Raw genomic sequence first — 20,992 nt, forward strand, 5'->3', positions numbered from 1 at the left:
AGGATGGAGTCGATGTCAGACTTGCGTATTCTGTTGGATGGTGAGTTTTAAGAGATTTGTGGTATTTCCATCTTTAGTGCCGACTTGTTCATCGCACGGCTTAGAAATCACTATTTGTTTGGTTTGAAATCAAAGACTCCCCAAATACGTGCATTCGCATTCCTTTTGCTAATGAGAGTGGACTTCTTTCCTGTGGAGGTTTTACCAGCGCTGTACCGAATAGTTCAAAGCTTCCTTCCACCTGCCTCCACTTTCTCTCTCTCTCTCTCAAACACACACACACACACACACACAGCGAGCAATGCAGCGTGTGTCCTCGTCTCTGGAACCAAAAAGTCCAAATGTATTAAAAAAACATAGACATATTTTCCAAAATTCACAACATGTTTTCATCGAGCGAAATATTATATGCTTCCATCCATATTTGTTGGCGATACAAATCTTCTCAAAAACAACATTTTCACATGTCGTTCTGTTATCGTGGCCAACCGACGCCGCATTGAGTGATAATCTCGCCGTATTGAGCAAGCCTTATGGCGTCCTAATGGTTAATTGTGTTTTTAAATGTTATATCAAGTTATAAGATGTGCATCTGAACCAGAAGGTACTGTGTTTCCAACTCTGTGGCAATAGTTGGAGGAAGGCCCCCTTCCTGTTGAACTGATCTGCATGAACTTGAACCGCCGGCCCTCATCCCCGACCTCACTACTGCTCTTGTGGCCCCAAACCGGAGCAAATCTCTGCAGCGAAAACCTTGTGGACTAACCCTTCCTAGAAAGAGTGGAGGCTCTTCTTAAAACTTCAGCGCTCACATAACGGGTGTGACGCCTCATAGTGCCGGGTACCAGGCGCCCCTCTTTTTTTCTTTTCTTGTTGCAGTAGATCAACTCAAGGTCACTCAAGTAGACAACACACATCCACGTACACGTTAAAGAAAAGTGTGAACGCCGAATGTGTTCCAAGCGGAATTGGTGTGAGAGGTCGGACGACGCGAGTGTGTGAAGGCAAATTGATTAAAGAGAGAAGAGAAGAAACTCCTTCCAGCGCTGTGCCGCTTCCCGTGAAGATTAAGACCTTTATTGAGTAAAATTCCAGGTCGGCTTATGGCCGCACGACCCGCCGTCTCCAACTGGGCCGATTATTGAATACGCCGTTTCACAAACACACACACACACACACACACACACACAACACGTACAGAGCAACCGGAGGCCTGTTGTGAGGCGACATTGATGACGCGTGTTGGATGGGATAATCTCTGCAGCTGTACTCTCCCCCGCAGAGGAGTCAGGCTCATTTGCCCCCCCCCCACCAAAAATAAAGCTCACTGAGGTTTTTCCACACTGATGACCCCCTAACCCGCCTCTTTGCTTTTGCAGCTTACCAAGCACTAGTACACCACCAGACCCAACCTTTGTGTTTATCCGTCCCGGTTCATGACGCCATGCAGCGCAGAGACGGACAGGAAGAGGCAGCTTCATATTTACAGAAAGTGGCTTTGAAATGGGTCACAGGACGGCAGTAGCAAGTAGCTCAGTGACGTGTCTCCCCCTGTTGGTTTGATACTGACATCACATAGCTTTGATTCATGATGTCCACTGAGTCAGGCTTGATAGTAACTTTTTATGACTATTAGCAGCACCTTTACCAAAGATAGAATGTCTTTTTCTGTATACATCCTTCATATCATAGGAACTGTTTTCTTGTCCTGCACAGCTACTCTGAGACAAAGACAATGTGTTTTATTATCAGCTCAGATTTAGGGTTCTTCTGGCTTTTGTCCCAGCTGGATGGAAATAAAAACTATAAGAAAGAGCAAAAAATCCGGGGACCACTTTCCTGAATAAATAAGAGGAAAAACAAATCACCCCCAAAAAGGAGGAAAGATAAACAGGGTTGTAAATATGTGTTATGCTGTCAGCTTTAATGATACAAATAAAACACATATCCTGCTTACCCGTCACTGGCTGTCACTATGAATCCAAATTTAAGAACGTCGTGTCATATTTCCTCATCACTTGGAGCTTTTAATGCCCATGGCACGTCTTCGTTAAAAAAAAAAAAAACTGTTCAGTGTCGCTCCATCCGAGGTGGACGTTAGCGAGCTAACAGCGGCAAAACCAATCACGTTTGTCTCTACCTGATGATGTCGTTGAAATTATACATTTTGATTTGATGTGTTTTAATTGTGTGTTTTCTAGAGCCCATTTAGATAAAAAAATAACTACCGTTGTAAATTATGAAGAAGAATCCTTGTTTTTAATCCAGTCTAACAATTCGTCAGTGCCTCCGCGGGCCGATACAGTGGCTGATGTCGAGAAAGAGGTCACTAACCATAGCTGACATTGCCTTTTTATTTTTGGGCCTGTGGTCAGTTTTCATTTTCATTTCCTCACCAATTGACCCACCAGATCCTTGTCATGCTCTCCATGAAAGTACTACTGCAGTATACATTTTAAAAACGGTTCTAAAAAAAATTAAACCGCCAACATTGTTGTGGCGAGCCAGATGACGTCGCCTTTGTTTTCCTTGAGCGAGTTCTCTCATGCGCTTCTTGGCATCGTAGCAGTGCTCTGCGTGGGCGGGATGCGACGACAAGGCGGGAACCAAAGCTGCATTTTCAACTTCACCTCTACCCCGAGAGGCTTCCTTGCACTCTGACCCCTCTGGTGAAGGAATGTGTTGTAACCACCAGTGGGCCGTCCTCGGCGCGGCTGGAGGTGTGACGCTCTGCGGTCCCCACTAGGGGACGGTCTCGGCCTCATCTGTCACTCATGGAGAGACAGAATGATATTAAAGTTAACAAGTCCAACTTGTTGGACGCCTATGTGCGGTTGGGAAGAGATCTCCCGGTGATAACACATGTCTGTGACATTGGTGATAATAGTTGTCCTGAACAGAGTGTATCATGTGATCTACAGTACATCAGTCACAGAGATGAAAGGCTCATTATCATATTGTTGCCATGGTACTTCAAACTCGGGACAGGACGAAACCAGGCATGACAAAGAGGCTGTGAGTGTGCGAAGTGATCTAATTCATTGGGCGCTCGGCGTGACGCCCAAACGGCGAGCAGAGAATCACCGGCCAGAGGTTTGCCGGCCAGTCTTGTATATTTGGACATTATATTGAAGATGAGCTGCGTGGCTCCCGTGAGGAAGATTCCCAGCGACAAAGGTAAAAGACCCGCTATGCAATTTTAAACAGGCCATCATCGCCCATGCAGATTACTGCTAAGCCGCTGTAGCCCTTTCTTCCAAAAGTGCTCCTCTAAAGTGGACTTAAGAGTTCATCTCGCCGAGGGGAGGAAACCGCTTTGGCACTCATTAAATCCCTTCCGTTTGATATTCATTAATTCATTACATTTGCACCGGCCTTATTGGACACGCTGCACATTTCTGGTCAATTCCAATTTTGTGCTTGAACATCGATGAGGGCTGTGAAAGCTGATTACACACTCTGCCTGTGTTTCTCTCCATCAATCCGCTTTAATTAGAAGCCAGTAGTCCCTGCAACTCCTGGATGTTAATCCTCATGCGTCAATTCTCATTGTCGAGTCAAAGGACATCACAGGTCCGAGGTTTGAAAGCACATCGTAGACTGTACTGTAACTGCCTGGCCGCTATTGGCCTGGTCCGGACGTATCGGTGAGGGGCACTTTTAGGTCTTTTTGGCGATCGCCAACAAAGTGTGAGTAATGTTAATTTAAACATATCAAAGAATCTACGTGTGAAATATCATGACTGTACGTATGGTCGTTTACATTTCTAATTACGAGAAGAAAGTGACTGAAAGCAGTAAGAACGCTCTGCTAATATGAGTTAGCACATGAGTACATTTGTATTATGGTCCGGGATGTGTTGACAACATTGAAGGTCAGTTGAGCGACGCCGGAAAAAGTTAATATCCTCGAGGATAGAAGTTAGGCTCAACCAGGACCAGGGCGACGCGCGGATAATTCATCGGCGTTAGCATCCTTTTACCAACTCTGGTTAAGGCAAAGCTTGAGTTAAAAATTAAAACGATATTCAGTTAGAAAGGTAAGAAGTTTAACATAAGTTTAACACCATCAAATCAACTGGAAACATGACACAATCATTTATATCAGTATTTCAAGTGGGTTTTTTATCAGAACGTTAGCTAAAAAGTGCATGTGTGTGTGTGTGTGTGTGTGTGTGTGTGTGTGTGTGTGTGTGTGTGTGTGTGTGTGTGTGTGTGTGTGTGTGTGTGTGTGTGTGTGTGTTTATGTGTGTTGAATGCCGATGAGTGAGCCAGGTCAGTGAGGGGTGGACCTTTGTCCAGGGTCGGACGGCGGGACATTATTTATTCATACTACGGATCTGGCCCGTCGGCCTAATTGCACCAAGAGGAGCCCAATTACACGCGACGTCCTTTGCAGCCGCGCGGGCTCAGATTCAGAGAAAACTGGAAGTCGGATCGCATGTCGGCCGCGAGTAACGCTACGCGTCTTATTTACATTTGCTCGGCTCGGATTCAACTCTGTAAGCAAACAAAAGCGTTTGTGTTTAGATGCAAGCAGCCGAAAGAGAGAGAGACGTAAATGTTGAGAGACAGTTTCACAGTCTGACAAGAGTTTGGTGTTGTTTTTCTTTATATGCTGCTGCATGTGTGTGTGTGTGTGTGTGTGTGTGTGTGTGTGTGTGTGTGTGTGTGTGTGTGTGTGCGTATTAGGTTAGGTTACATTTATTTGTACCCGTAGGTAGAATTGGTTTGCAATAGAAGTGTGTGTGTGTGTGTGTGTGTGTGTGTGCGTGCATGCGTGTGTGTGCGTGCGTGTGCGTGTGCGTGTGTGTGTGTAACATGAGCTCTCTCCCCCTTTTTCACAGTGGGCTCCAGCAAGGACGTAAACGCGAGCTCTGAGATCTTCGTCCCTCATCAAGACCACAAGGAGCCCCTCCCATTTCTACTTTCTCTTCCTTGTCTCCAATCGACGTCACAGACGCCAGGTACATATGAACACTGAGGATATTTAATTATATTAAAAATAAACTTGGATATACATTCTGTGGTCAAAGGTTTCTCATCAAGTAAGAGAAGTGTGGTCACGCACGGATCAAACGTGTGAGTGATGACGAAAGCCCGCAGAGGGGCCGGGGCTTTTATTGTGAAAGGGCAGACAAGGTTCTCAAACAAACCTGCGGGGCCTCAGGTTGCAGTCAGGTAGAGCTGAGCTGAAGCAGAAAAAAATGAAACAAAGCGGCCGCCTCAATTTTGAAACTGTATCCTAAACATGGAAACCTTTCACTGCTTCGGATGAATACATGTCTGCCCCCTACTCTCTGCTTTCACATCTCCTCCCCTCTCTCTGCAGCCTCTCCCCCGTCGGATCAAGCCTACCTGCAGGCGGCAGCCATCTTCTGCCGGCTGCACTCGGAGAAGCCGGTGGCGCAACAACTCCTGCATTATGGCAGGGGGGCGGACACGCCGCTACCAGAGAGCGAACCCGAAACCGCCCAGAGACGGGCCTACCAGCTCGCCTTCGACACCCTCAAATGTATAAATCACACAAGTCACCAGCTTTGAGATTTACATAGCAGCACACACCCGGCCCGGAGAGGACGGGCTGTCGGCTAAACATACAGTCGGAGGAGGAGAAATTAATTTGATCTATTCTCCCGCTTTTCCCTGCGAAACCTTACCCACCTCCCGCACGGAGGCCTTATCTCGATAATGAATGGTGGTGGAGCTGCAGCATATGTCAACCCCAATGTTCACTTTTGAATATAGCGGCTTCAACTGCGGACTGTAGATTAAATAGTATATAGTCGTACATGTCATTCCTCCGTGGGACTGCAAATTACTTGAGCTGGAGGTGCAGCAGATGTCTGTATGGGAGGTGATAAGAGGGCGCACGCCACGGAAACACACACACAAATGTGCATGTGCACATTCGTACAGCAAGCACACACAGTATTTGACTTCACGTGTATCTGGTATCTGCACATAGTTTTAATTTGATTGGGCCAGGTTTGGAGATATTGCACTCAGCACAATGGACTTGAATGGACTTGGGTCCAGGTTGCAGAAAGCAGTTATAAAAGCACATTTAAAGCTGCACTGATGAATACTTTTATCTGATCAATGGGTCCAACACACACACTGTGTGTTCACGTGGAGTGTTGAAACCACAGAAACGTACCACCCAACTCTGCAGTTTCCTTTAGCTTTACAGAGCATTTTGACTTCTATGGAAAAATCTCACATCTCTTTACGGAAACGATGCCCTTGATACTTAATAGATATTAATATTCTTAAAAATAGTCCCCACGAAAACTGTTCGTTTTCCGAGCTTTTAGGAATTCTGTTGGTTAGCCTCAGTGTGTCTTAAATGCATCTTACTGATGGTCTGATACGTTTTTTTGTCCATTAACAACATTGTTTTCCTCCCAGACCAAGATTTACTGGAGGACATGATTGCCGACAGCTGCTTCCACACTTCCCAGCACATTGTGAGTCCCACCAGATTTGACAAAAGTGATCTCAAACCCTAACCCTAACCTTAACCCGCCAGATGGTCCACCAGAAGCTGTCATTGGAAGACCTTTTGGAAAAGGGCAGGCACTTTCAAAATAAAAAATCCCCAAAATACGTGGCAGGTGATTAGATGAACATCTGTCAATCAAACTCTCCAAGTCAGAAGAAGAGCGAAAACATATTTCCGTCGTGAAAAGCCTTCAGTGTCGTTCTTTACTCTTTTTTTAAGTGAAGAAATACTCTCCGGTTCTGACTGACGTATGTACACTCACCTCTTCAGGAGGATGCAGCGGAGCACAAACAGTCGCCTCGAACTAAAACCAGAAAGCACTTCAGCACTTGTGAAACTGTCTGTGAGTTATCTGTCTTCTAATAAAGCAGTCCGTATAGATGTGTGAGGTAAAGTGAGTGAGGGTGACGGGGGATGCAGTTAAAAGCCATTTGTATTCAGATCTGTACGTATAGTCTGGCTGCTTATAGACAAATGATGCACACAGGAGAGAAGGCAGACGCACTCCCCAACTGGGAGACTATAAATGACACTATAAAACACTGTGCAATGGCACACACGTGTGTGTGTGTGTGTGTGTGTGTGTGTGTGTGTGTGTGTGTGTGTGTGTGTGTGTGTGTGTGTGTGTAAAGGATGATTTTATTGAGGGATGGGTGAAACATACAGAACAGGCTGACAGATCATTAGGCTGAAAGTGTGACTATAAAACCAGTCACGCAGCTCTTTGTTATTCCACACACCTCTTTGCCTACTGTACATAACCCCAACACACACACACACACACACACACACACACACACACACACACACACACACACACACACACTTGGAGAAAAAGAGTTGAGGGAAAGGCCATAAAAGGTAGAGGGAAGTGTGAGAAAATATGTACTTCCCTGAAGGCAGTTTTAGTGAAAGAGGTCGTAGTGACTCCACACATGCAGCTAGAAAAACCAGTGTTCACCCTCAGCACCAAACAGCTACCGAAACGTTACTCCAAGTGCACTTTGCTGTATAACTGCTGGATTTGTAAGTTAGCAACTATCCAGGTCCACGCTAGACGTGGCTGTTCAATTGTTGTTTCTTTTATTGCACTTATACCTCTTCCTTACTGGACCCAATTAAAACGAGCGAATGTGCGAACACCCGATGGTTTCACTTTTCCCAATGAGGATGTGCTCACCCGCTCCGTCCGTCAGCCAACAGGCTAAGCGACGTGCTGCTTGATTGAAAAGATCAAAGGCTGCAAATAAGAAGTGGACGTAGTCATGGTGACATCATCCCTTGGTTTGTGGACTGATGTTTTGAAGCCTTGAGTTTAGCCGTCGCCATCTTGGATTACGACTGTCGCCATGTTGTTTTCCCATAATGTTACCATGTTTGGAATGCGGCGGCAGCGACCTGTCAATTACAGTAAGCCCGCCCTAAATCATTTATCGTCTATTTGACTCTAAATGGACAATAATTTACTAAATGAACATCATGCTGTATTGAAGAAGACTTGAGTTCAAATCATTATGTCTTTATGACAAGTAGAGTTATTTTCTCATAGACTTCTACAGTCAGACTTACAACTAGAGGAGTCGCCCCCTGCTGGCCAGTAGAGAGAATGCAAGTTTTAAGACACCTCCGCATCGGCTTCATATGGCAGAACCGGAGGTCGCCGTCTGGTTTAGACCAGCAGGAGTTGTCAAGACTTGAAACTAGAGATTGAGACCATAAACCCATGTTTAGAATGTTTTCTGAGGGAATAAATCAAGTGAGAAGTAGAGTCATTTTCTCATAGACTTCTATACAATCTGACTTCTTTTTGCAACCAGAGGAGTCGCCCCCTGCTGGCCAGCAGAGAGAATGCAAGTTTAAGGCACTTCCGCATCGGATTCACTCAGCAGAACCGGAGGTTGAGCCAAGGGCCCGGGGTTCAAGAGAGGTTTAAAGTTAAAGATATGAATGCATTGTTAAGATGAAAGAGGTGGTGCCGTTAACGCTGACGATGATCACAATCGACAGCAGACGCTTTGGCTCGTTGGCCTGGTGTAATTGATAACAATACAAATCTACTGCATGGCTTTGGGGTGAGCGAGCTCCGGGGTCCTGGTGGTGCAGACTGGCTCACTCCTGATGGCCGAGCCGTTTGTTCACCTGGCTTCTACAAGGTCTATTGCTATTGTATCTTTATAGTCTATATGATGATGATGATGATGATGATGATGAAGATGAAGAAAGTGCTCGTGTTTTGCAGTGCGGCGACTTGTTGCCGTTGGCGATGGTGATGCTGTTTGACTTCCAAGACCGACGCTTTTTGACACGTGACCGTTCAGCGAAGGAAGAGGAGGAGCCTCTGCAGGAAGTCAGGGACCTGGAGGACAGTCTGCAGAAGTGTGTGTGTGTGCGTGTGCGTGTGTGTGTGTGTGTGGGAGGAAATGGAACATGTTGGCACGTTTTTTCACTGTAGTTAAATCTTATCACACAATCTGCAGGTAGGAGATGTAAAAATGTGATTTGAATTGAAGTAGGTTTACTATGGTGTGTGTGTGTGTGCGTGTGCGTGTGTGTGTGTGTGTTTATTACAGGTGTAAAACCAAGCTGGCAGCATCTCTTGCTCGCTGCAGAGTGAAACAGAACCTGCAGAGCGTCTCCTGTTTCCTCTCTGATCCTGTCAGGACCAAACAGCGCAGAGCTAAACGTCTGCCACTATACGCGTGGGTCAATACTCTCAAGACCAGGTACGCCATCACTCACACACACACACACACACACACACACACTCAGAAAGAGACGGAATGCAGTCGTTTGTTTATTTCACAAAGTTATTCTGCTCTTATTTTCTATTTGCTTGCCATTAAATGCCTGTGTTTTAAAACATATTGAACACATTCAATCATCTTCTTCTTCTCTGCATTCAATGGCTCTTCTTCTCTTTCTTCTTTGCGACACACAGCAGACTTCAGTCTATTCCAAAACCGTAGGCTGTATAAAAGAAGTGGACGTAGGTGTCGTCGTAACGTTGCATCTTGGTTTGTGGACTGATGTTTTGAAGCCTCAAGTTCGGCGATTCCACCGTCGCCATCTTGGATTACGGCCGTCGCCATGTTGTTTTTTTAGGAACCAATGAACAGAAGTTACCATATTTGGAATGTGGAGGAGTGAGAGACACTAAAAACATCTCTGATGGCGCTGTCAATCACAGTAGCTCCGCCTTAAAGCACACCCTGCTTCTTGGTCTGTTTGACTCTAAATGGAGCATAATTTTCTAAATGAACATCATGCTGTATTGAAGAAGACTTGAAACTAGAGATTGAGATCATAAACTCATGTATACAATGTTTACTGAAGGAATAAATCAAGAGAGAAGTAGAGTCGTTTTCTCATAGACTTCTATACAATCAGACTTACAACTAGAGGAGTCGCCCCCTGCTGGCCAGTAGAGAGAATGCAAGTGTTAAGACACCTCCACATCGGCTTCACATGGCAGGTCTAGACCAGCAGGGATCTGTCAGATCTATGTGAGCAGGTGACGTCAGTCTAAAGACAAGTGTTAAACTTTAACACAGTGGCCGTTTATAAAGTGACACTGTGTGTTTATAGTGACAGGCTCTGTGCTAATGGTGAGTGAAGTTCACCTCAAACAGAAAGGTTCAGCGGTTCTAATAGCTTGAGTGTACAAAACGTCTTCCTGTGGTAACACCGTTGACAACCCTGAGTCACAATATCGGCCGACAGGAGAACCCACAACGTTACCGCCTCAAATGAAGCGTTTAATGGAACAAGACAACGTCTCCTCTCCTCCGCAGTGTCGAGGAAGTGTGCAAAGCGCTGCGAGGCGCCGGCCTGCGTGAAGTGGAGCTCTTAACGGACCTAAGGGAGGCAACGTTCTGCAGAGACCCTCTCTGTCCGGACACGCTCGTCTTCCCACGCCAGCTTCATGCTATGCTGCGGCACCGCAGCCTCACAAGCACACATGCACTCAACACACAGGTACTATGTGGACGTGTGTGTGTAGAGCAAAGTGTGTGTGTGTGTGTGTGTGTGTGTGTGTGCGTGCTCGCACTAACGAGAGGCTTTTGTCGATCACTTTAAAAGACGGGTACGAGATGAAAGAGCAAAAGGATAAGGATGTTTATTGTCAACGTAAAAAGATCCAACGAAATTAGGTTGGTAGTCACAAATGCTCGTAGTGGAAATAACCAGTCAGTGAAGTTAAAAAAAGTAAAAACTTATAGAGAGGTGAGTTGAGAAGTGAAAAAAAAAGAAATGAAACAATCCTCTTGGCTGGCCAACCATTTGAAACAAATGACCCCAATCGTCTGGTTTCTGCCCCAAGCACATGTGTCTGTCCACTTCATTACAAGCAGAATTATGGGCTTTAAAGAATATTAAAAAGTCCCCAAAACATGCTACTCGATTAGATACAGGAGGGAATGTAATAAACCCTCCAGTGGTCGACTTATTGTTCTTCTTGGACACATGACGAGCCCACAGCTACACTTTATTGCTGAGAGACAGACTCCTCCAACTTCCTGTCGTTTTTTTTCTATAAATTTAAAGTTGCTGCCTTGTGTAACCGAAGAAGCCGGTTTGCTCTTAATCCCGATTAGCAACGTGGCGACCTACGGCGGGGACAGTTCTGTAAGAGAAAGAGCAGACGGTCCTCCACGCCTGCGTGAAAGACGCATGTCTCTTCTTTTATTTCCCCCCCTGCAGGACAGGAGCCTGTGCGTGGCGGTGAGCGTGTTGCGCCCCCTGCTGTTCGACAAAGGCGACGTCCTGGTGGCGGGGTCCTTCTCGGCTGCGACCGTGGCTCAAGTGTCTGTGGCGGCCGCGGCCCGCTCCGGCCGAGCGCTGGTGTGCGGTGCCGATCACACGGCCGCAGAGCTGGAGGAGATGCAGGAACTGCTCACAGGAATGGACATCAAGAGTGAGTGACGAAAGCACGTTAAGGAGAGTACAAATTAATTTAAAAAATCTATGCCTGGGACGGACATTTTAATGTGCCTTATTGGAATATTTTCCATTTCAATTCCTGATTCTCCTGATGCACATCCACATCCGGTGTAGACGTGCGAGTCCTGTCGGAGGCCTTCTGCGGCCTGGACGAGTGGGCCTCCGCCGTCCAGCGCTTAAAGGTCATCATCGTGCTGCCCCGGTGCTCGTCCTCCGCACTCAATGACCCCGTGCCCGCCATGCACAGCGAACACGGAGGTACGCGCAAATCAACCGAAGAAATATTGAGGTAGAGTGTCATTCCCGTTTGATTTCCCAAACGGTGAATACGAATGCTGAATCGGTTTCCCTCCTGTTGGCAGACTGGGATCTACTGCCAGACCTGTGTCACAGTGCTGTGTCCCGGAGCAAAATACACAAAATGGCCAGCCAGCAGGCACGGCTACTGGCACACGCGCTCTCCTGTGAGTACGTCCTTGAAGGGGTGACCACACACAGCACACACACAGGTGTAAGCAAGGGCGTAGGTTTGCATAGGGTCCATAGGGACTAGTCACGACCAAAGTTTGGGTAATACACAATTGCCCCCACCAATATGAAAAAAATATCTTGCACAATATATTTGAAAACGTATTTGTATTTTTATCTATACTATGTTCGTCGTCCAGAAGAGAGAAAAAACATTTCCACATTTTCCAATGTGCCTTCGAGACAAGATGCTGTCATTTAATTGGCTGAAGTGGCGAGTCAGAAACACTACGTGATTCTTGACATGCAGAAAGAGATGCAGTGCAGGTTGAGGAAGCGAGGTCGGCAACCCGCGGCTCCGGAGCCGCAAACTCCACTACTGCTGCTGGTTGTGTGCTGGTTGTGTGGCAACACACACTTGTGTGCTGGTTGTGTGCGCTTTTTTGCCAAGGCGTTTTAAGAGCGACTGCACTTTTAAGACGGAGCAAAAGATATGCGTTTAAAATATAAACCTCACGCAAGGATCAAACCTGCTACCTTGCAGTCCAAGGACAAGCACCCGACCAGATTAGCCACAAATATTGATATTGATAGAACTTTGGCTCCGCATAGTTTTGTCTACTCTCATAGTCAACACATGACAGTATTTTTGTTCTCCTCTTTAGAGAAGAGTTTGATAGTTATAAACAATGTCAATAAATGTCTTTATTCTTGTTCTATGATTTCATAAATACAACAAACTATAGTTTCTGTATATATAATATGACTATATATACAACTTTATAAACTGTGATATCAAATAGCTTTTGCGGCTCCAGGCACATTTATTGGGTGGAAAAAGGGGGGTCCGTACCAATGCTGAGACCAAACCTACGCCCTTGGGTGTACGCACCACGACTACGACTACCTTGCTGTCTTCTCTGTCAGTCCCAAAGGTCCAGACGGTGGTCTACTGCACGCGCTCAGTGTACGCCGAGGAAAATGAGCAGCTGGTGAAAAGAGTGTTAGAGAAAGCTCACACTCACCCCAAACTGCTGCCCTTCAGGTAAACACACACAAAGACACCTCTCTCTCTGTGCAGGTATTATCTGTATATTATTACACAAAGGCTCAAAGCACAAATGTAATGAGAGAAACATGAAAACAATAGGTGCTTTTAGAAAAAGTAGATCCAGCTCCGCTACCTGACCGGAGAGCGGCGGGTGATTGGCAGCTCAAAGTGAAGCTTGCCTGCGTTAGCAAAAACTCACTTTGAAGCTGACTGTGCTCTCACTGCCACGAGGTTCTTGTCAGATTCATGCTCGTCCATCATGGCCATTAATTCACTGAGATCCAACAGGATGTTGACTTGTAAAACCAACCTGCCTGTCTTTGATCTAAACAAAAGAGTCTACCTCTGTGAGGCTGTGATGAGCGCTAGCGTCAGCATGCTAACATGCTCACAACGACAACGCTAACATGCTGATGTCAAGCATGGTGTAAAGTTTATAGTTAGTTTTAAGTGTTTATGTTCACAACTGTGGGTCAGTGGTAGAGCAGGGTCGGCCCTCAATCAAAGGATCGGTGGTTTGATCCCCGGCTTCGCTAGTCCATGTCGATGTGTCCTTGGGCAAGACACTTAACCCCTATTTGACCAAAACACGCTATGCTAACATGCTGATCATACACTGTGTATAAGAAGTGGACGTAGTCGTCGTGACGTCACCCGTTGTTTTTGCTCTGTCGTTTTAAAGACTCGAGTTTGCCGATTTGGCCGTCGCCATCTTGGGCTTTTGCAACCAGTGAACAGGAAGTGACCATACTTGGAATGCGATGAAGTGGTTGCAGCAGCAACCTGTCAATCACAGTAGCCCCGCCCTAAAGCATACCTTTCTTTATGGTCTGTTTGACTCTAAATGGGACCATCATTTACTAAATCATGCTGTACTGCGTATCTAACTACAGAATGCGCTTATAGAGACGTTTATCGCGAGGAGAATCTTCCTCTCCGAGAATAACAGACTGTAAGAGCGAGGTGTAAACATGACAGCATATCTCACATCTCCACTCTATATATACTGTATGCACGAGCGTGTGTGTGACTGTGAGAGAGTGGGGGGTTAAAGGCGCCAGGCCGTGACGACAGGATCAGCTGCGGTTGCCGTGGGGACGATGGTTAATCCCGGAGTCGGGGTGGAGAAGATTTCAGAGTCTGTTTCACACCCGCTGCTCCGCACAACTCATTTCTCCCCATCAATCCAAATGTCATTATACTTGGTCACACAAGCTCTTTTATTAACGTCCCAAAGCAATGAGACTTCCAGCTTCACCTCTGAGTTCACTCTGCCACAGAAGTCTTGTTGCACGTCACGCTGAAGAAGCTGCTATGCAGACTCTCTCAACTGCCAGCAAACGGCTCCTCTTGTATGTGAGGTTGCTTTGCATTAAAAAAAAAACTGAAATTCTTAAATAAGGATCTTTTTAGGAATGGGATAGGGAGGACCGAGCAGTAAAACGAACACTGTGTATGTTTTTTAACTGTAAACTACTTGTTTTTATGCATAACTATGTGTGCCATTGCCTCTTTGTTTCTGATATTTTGAAGTATCTCTAACAAACAGGGCCTCCAGACCCCTATAGGGTTTCTTCTGTCTTTTAAGTTTTGTAAGTTTAACAGATTTTAGTTTCTTTTCCATATTTCTGTGATACTTTTTAGTTATTATTATTAGTTTACTGTAAGCTTCTGCTTCTGCAATGCCAGAAAATGACCATAAAGCACTCGAAAGACGTATACAACCTGGAGAAAAGAGCACCTAAACAGGCGGTCACAATATTCTCACCTTGATGCAGTAGAAGTGTACTTTGTTCGTCAGCACACCGTGACATCACTGTTGGGTGTGGTCACCAGAGGCGGGGAAATGCTGCTTTCCAGAATGTTACGACTGTTACTGCACCTGTTTATTAATGCAATAAAAGTTCAAGCCCACAAAATTCATTAAAATATTGGACCCCTTTAAAGAATAATGCTCCGGGCCTCAATTCGTTTGAAATACTTTTACTTTTAATGGGAATCAAGGTCGGCACATCACCTCTGAGAATTGTTAACCAGCGTTTGACAATAAATTCAATGTTGAGGACGCCAGATGTACAATATGCAGGAATATGCCTGTTCTGAGGACACACTCACATCTGGAACTGCTGTCCAAACACTGTTATGAAGGCGTCGAGCCATGTGTCAGCGGTTGATTTGTAGCTTTTTCGCGAATTCTACATCAATTTCCTGTCTTCGGTTGTCAAAATACTTTATGGTCCCTTTGTATAATTTCTCGAAACCGCTCTTCCTTGTGTGAAACGCTTCCATTTCTGTGAGGCAATATGTCTCTGAATTAATGTGGCAGTGACGGATTCAAGTCGGAAATGCAACATTTTCTCTCTCAGGGTGAACGGCCCCATTTTCACCGACGGCTCCCAGTCAGGGGACACGACGGACTCCAAGTTCTTCCGCCTCGAAGCGTCCCAGCTCACCAACGGCTGCTTCGTCGCACGGCTGTCCCGACAGGTGAAAAGAGGGGGGGGAGTGTGAAAAGAAAGAGAGACATGTGGAGGGCAAGATTGTGTTTGGAGGATCTAGGGGCGAACAGAGGTTTTGTGTGTGTGTGTGTGTGTGTGTGTGTGTGTGTGTGTGTGTGTGTGTGTGCGTGTGCGTGTGTGTGTGTGCAGACGCACAGAGCCGACCTCCCAGCAGACGGACAGTAAAAGAGTGCAGCCTCAGCACTACTGCAAGGTCTCGTCACAAAGCAATCACACACACACACACACACACACACACACACTGACTATCTCCCTGAAACACTGCGGCGTTATTCCAACACCCCATAAAATGTTTTTTTTCTTTTAAGTTAAAGATGAAATGCGTCCGGGCCGCTGAAACATTTCAGTGCTTCACAGCGAAGATGAATGGATAATTCTTCCGTATCAGTCTTGCATGTGTTGCATCACCTCGTTGCTCTGTCCATTGCCCCCCTCCCTTTTCTTCCTCTCGCTCCACTCATAAAACGTACATACAGGAGGAAATGAGATGCTGCTCCTTTGATCCCCTGCGGCTCGAAAATAAAATGGTGCAGGGAGGGAACTGTGTGTGTGAGAGTGTTTTTCTTTCTCCAATACTCACACACACACACACACACACGGGGGGAGGTCTTGTTGCTCACCTGTCCGGTGGCAGGGCAGTCATTTAAAATCTAATGATCTTCACGTCAAAGTGAATCGACATCAGACACCGGGAGTGTTTCTCACCGCTGCTCAGATGAACGACTCCTCGCCAGTCGAACTGTGCTAGAGGTCGATTTAACGGGATCTGAGATAGACGACATGGCAGCAGAGTGAGGGGGAGGGTAAGGCAACAATTCAATTCAATTTATTTTGTATAGCCCAGAATCACAAATTACAAATTTGCCTCAGGGCTTTACAATCTGTACACATATGCCCTCCCTGTCCCAGGGCCTCACATCGGATCAGGAAAAACTCCCCCCCAAAAAAGGAAGAAACCTTCGGGAGAGCAACAGAGGAGAATCCCTCACAACAATCTCTCTTTCAAACGTCAAAGGGAGACACGAGAGACATCAGAGAGCAGACGTGTCCAAGAAATCTCTGGTAAACAAGAAGACCCTGACAGATGGTGTCTGTGAAACACATTGGACGGGCCGCCATCGCTCACGGCTCGCTTCAGTGTGCCGCCGTTTTATTATCCTGTGTGAGGCTTATGAATGACTCGGAGCATATACTGCTGTCAAAGCAAGAACAGTGAAAGACAAGGCAGAGTCAGGTAAAACACTTGAGGCTGAATAAAATATACAGTGCTCCGTCACTTTGGTCCACCATAAGAACATTGGGGTATTTTGATAAATATGATAAATATGTCTGCTTATCAACATTTCAATAGTTGAAAGTTTTTTAGCCAGACTTTTTTCTTTCTCCCTCTAGCTCCACCGTGAGGTTAACATTGGCTAATTCCAGTACAGACATTCATGCTACCCTCCGGTGGGACTGTATTCACGTTGGTTCCCATGATGTTCATCCGGCGCCATCGGCGGGTCAAACCCTCAATGTGTCCAATACTTTGGTTTACGACCAAACACCGCTTTACTACAGTCGCAGAAGCCTCAGCTGTGCTTTCCGTGTAGCGCAAATGAGCAAACATTAGCGAAGGCCGCTAACCCGCTAAAGTTAACGGTCAACGTGGTAAACGTTACACCCTGCTAGACGTCAGCATGTCAGCATGCCGAAAATAAAGTTAGCATTTAGCTCAAAGATAAGTGGTTTGTGACTGTAACTATCAACGTACCCTCACACAACGGTTCAAATGAAATGTTACGAAAAGTTATTCTCTTTTTTTGCGTTTTCCAACAAGCTAGCAACACGTGTCAGTATCCGCTCATCACATGCAAACAGTTGGCTTTAAGTTAAGTTTAGGCAAAAAAACGACTTTGTTCGTTTTTGTAAAGTTTGGGTTACCGAAGGGCCATTACTACAGTATGAAAGTTACATGACAAATAAATCCACACTGACTTTGTGTTTCACACGGGGAACGTCTTAATAGTTTCTCGTTCCTAATTACGTGGATAACATACAAAATTATTTAGGGGATGTTGTTTGATGATGTTTTTACGGATGCTGGATGCAGCCTGAACTATCACGTTGCCTTCCAAATGATCCCCCACACTCTGCTCTGCAGGTACATAAACCCTGCTGTCCCTCCTCTGCCGGTAACTGTACGGCTCGTTCCTACAGCGTGGTGTTTTGCTGTATAGATTTCCTTGGTGCTATGTAGCCCCAGAGACCCGTCATTTTAATGTGTTGCGTCCTCGCATCAAATCTTAAGCTTCCCTCGCTTTTTCAGGCGGATCCCACCAAGGTAGAGACGGTCCACGATGTGCTGGCGAGGGCGGCAGCAAAGGGCCTCCTGGGTGGAATGATTCCCGAACAATCAAAAACTGCTAAAAAGGGAAAAAGCAAGACGAGTCGCGTCGCGTCGGCCAGCAGCAAACCCTCATCCCCCGAGAGCCAAGAAAGGCAGACGGGAAGCGAGGATAAGAATGAAGCTTCGCAGCGTGAAGAAGAGAGAGGTGAATGTGGCGAGGAGGGAGAGGAGGCAAAGGAGGTGGATAAGGGAGGAAAGGGGGGGAAGAAGACGAGAGGGCTGAAAGGAGGGAAGCGAAAGGCCAAGGGTCAAACCAGCAGGACTACCGAAGCCTCAAAGCAAAACCCAAAAAGCCGCACGAAGAAATCCACAAAGACAAAAGTCAGCCAAGCGCATCACAAGAAGCGGCTTCCAAGAAGCAAACCCAGAAGAATACCTCGTCTCACCCTGACGCTAATGTCCTCCGCAAAACCCTCCAACCACTTGTCTCCAATCACGGCCCTCGCGCACAAGCTAAGCAACAGTCCGACGGTTAAATCGCAGCAGGAGGACGGCATTCGGGCCCCGGGCCGTCCCGCTCCACTCGCTCCCTCCAGGGCCTCCAAGCAGGTGCAGAGACGCATCACCGAGCCCGAAAAGGCGGAGAGAACCCGAAAGGACGGAGCGAGACCGGAGAGTCCGGTCAAGGCCAGAGGAAAGGTGGTCAGACCTAGGAAGGAGGACGTGTTGAAGCCAGCAGATTATGTCCTGCCGCCCATTTCCTCCCCGTCCTCCGGCTCCATGAGCATCCGGAGCGGGAGTTCTCCTTGTCGCCGTCCGTCCCGGGCCTCCCTCTCTCAGCTCGCCCAGATATCTGCGTCGTCCTCCGCGGCCTACATGCCGGGGCTATAGAAGAGCTCGTGTTCACCGATGTTGTGGTTTATTTAAATTATCGGCACGCTCTGACACTCCAGTCAGCGCAGTCGCAAAGGACTCCCAAGTAAATTATTTGAAATATTAAGAGATATATATATATTTACATAAAATGGTTGTATTGTAAGTTGAAGAGATATAAAAAATATGTGAAAATGTATTTTGTTTTGTAATTTCTTCGGCTCTGGTACACACACACACACACACACACACACACACACACACACACACACACACACACACACACACACACACACACACACAGCTTTTCGTAGTTAAATATTGTTGTAAATTTAATTCCATGTTTAGCATTTAAATGAGTAGGGTGGCGGATGGGCGCCGAAAATTCTTTTCTTAAGGAACGTCGTCTAAATTAATTCATAATAACTTTTCACACTTATTGTTATTACTGTAAAACACAAGGACTTATTTTACTACATTAAAGGTTAATAAGAGAACGTTATTTTTTAGTCGTTGCACTTTGCGCTGAATGGCAAGACTCATTGTACTAGTACTAGACTCACTGGTACCAACCCAATCATGTTACTACAGTCACTTATTAAGACACAATAGGCACACGATGATTGAAAGGGCATAAATATAATGACTCTGCTATGTTTTTAAAATTAAATATGCAATATATATATAAAAAATAATGCGTACTTCCATCGTCTCAGACCTCTAAAACTTGATCAAATAAAACAATCTGAGAGGGGAGAATCCCTCGTGGCATCGAGGTGGCAGGAGCCAACCTTTATCAAATATCTCTCGTAAACGAAGCTCGATGCACAGACACACAGAGGCAGACGGTTCGGTTTTATAATGCTGTTTATTCTCACAATTGATTACATTGACAAAGTGTACAAATCGGTGAGCAGCAAACGGAAGCCGACGCATCCATCTGTGGGAAAGGTGTGCGTTTGTTGTCGTTTATGTGTGTGAGCCTGACAGAGACGCCGGGAGTCCACCGTTGTCACCATCATCATCATCATTATCCTCCTCTTCCTCCGCTTCCTCTTGACTCCTGTTAAACGGTGGACTCCCGGCTCTCAGTACACTGTACAAGGTGAAGATATATTCCTTTATCTGCCTTTTTTATTTTTTCTTCCTGCAAAGCGGAGCTTGTTGTAGCGTTGTGAGTAAACCGGGGACTGACACAACGACACCGAGTCAAGAGACTTTACTTGCCCCAACTAATAAAATCAGTATATACCTTTATAAAATAGAATAAATAAAATAAAAAATATTTCTGTTCAGTACATACAGTCGTTCTTTCAACCGTCCAAGGGCATGCAAGGCTTTACGCGACTTTCCATTTTCTCGAGATCAAAAGAATGCATAGATAATTGCTCAGTTAAATTCAGCATAAAACGGAATTGACAACTGTGAAGATTTCCAATCACCTCTCTTTGTTTCATTATTCGCTCTGGCATTTTTTTTCTTTCTTATCTACAACAATGTATATCACTATTTTACACTTTGGCCATTTGGTGAGTTCTCAAAAAGAAGGCATTTCATAACAAGAAAATAACTACAGACATTTAAAAAATGAAAAGATAGCTTATAACAATGATTAATGCCAAATGTTACATTACATTTTAAGTTATGTACACGTACATTTTGTCATCTCATTCACATTTCAACATCCTCGTGATAAAAGAAGGTGATGCGGCTGGATTTTCTCACCAGAATCTCAATTACACTGCTGGTTCACTGCACTACCGGTCAACTGGTTAAGGAGCTCGGCACGAGACCCGGAGGCAACGAGAGCCGCAGCTGCAGGAAGGTGAGCGCCGCTGAGCCTCCTAGCTGCTACGCCGTCAACTTTACTTTATCACATTCAGTTTAAAATAAAAGCTTTCTCAATAAAATATAAATATATATTTTGTATTTCTAACAGAAGTAGACAATAGCACCTTCTCGTTTGATTTGGTGGCTAAAATGTGACAACAATTGCTAGCGGATTTTCTCAACTTGCTAGCCAGCTAATAAAGCTAACGATTGAGGTAACGGTTGAAAACACTCACTTGAGGGCTGCATGCACAACGTCGTGCTAAATGACACTTTGCAGTAAAAATACTGTGATCTTGTGTTGCAGCGTAGAGCTTGTTAGTCAGAGTATTTGTGAGTTTAGCGTTGTTTCATTTGAACATTAGTGTACGTACTTGGGACAACCGAGACAGAGGTTCAGGATTTTAGGAAGCTGGACTAACCGTGTGTTTGGTGCTCCTTGGTGTAGAGATGTTAACCTTAACTCTGATAAAGGA

General features: G+C 45.7%; 1 protein-coding gene across 1 annotated transcript; it reads left to right on the plus strand.

The window, feature by feature from the left end:
- Nucleotides 1–3,134: 3,134 nt before the first annotated feature.
- On the plus strand, nucleotides 3,135–18,704 carry LOC306737510 (putative methyltransferase NSUN7; the record flags this gene model as incomplete). The annotated part of the gene is made up of 12 exons (XM_079219243.1): nucleotides 3,135–3,177; nucleotides 5,333–5,515; nucleotides 6,412–6,470; nucleotides 8,745–8,881; nucleotides 9,076–9,228; nucleotides 10,297–10,480; nucleotides 11,207–11,420; nucleotides 11,561–11,704; nucleotides 11,809–11,910; nucleotides 12,842–12,959; nucleotides 15,332–15,452; nucleotides 17,793–18,704. The coding sequence occupies 12 exons, from the start codon at nucleotides 3,135–3,137 to the stop codon at nucleotides 18,702–18,704; spliced, it is 2,370 nt and encodes a 789-aa protein (XP_079075369.1).
- Between the last annotated feature and the right edge of the window lie 2,288 nt (nucleotides 18,705–20,992).

Source organism: Taurulus bubalis (genome assembly GCF_910589615.1).
Source record: "Taurulus bubalis genome assembly, chromosome: 6".
NCBI classification, from domain to species: domain Eukaryota; kingdom Metazoa; phylum Chordata; class Actinopteri; order Perciformes; family Cottidae; genus Taurulus; species Taurulus bubalis.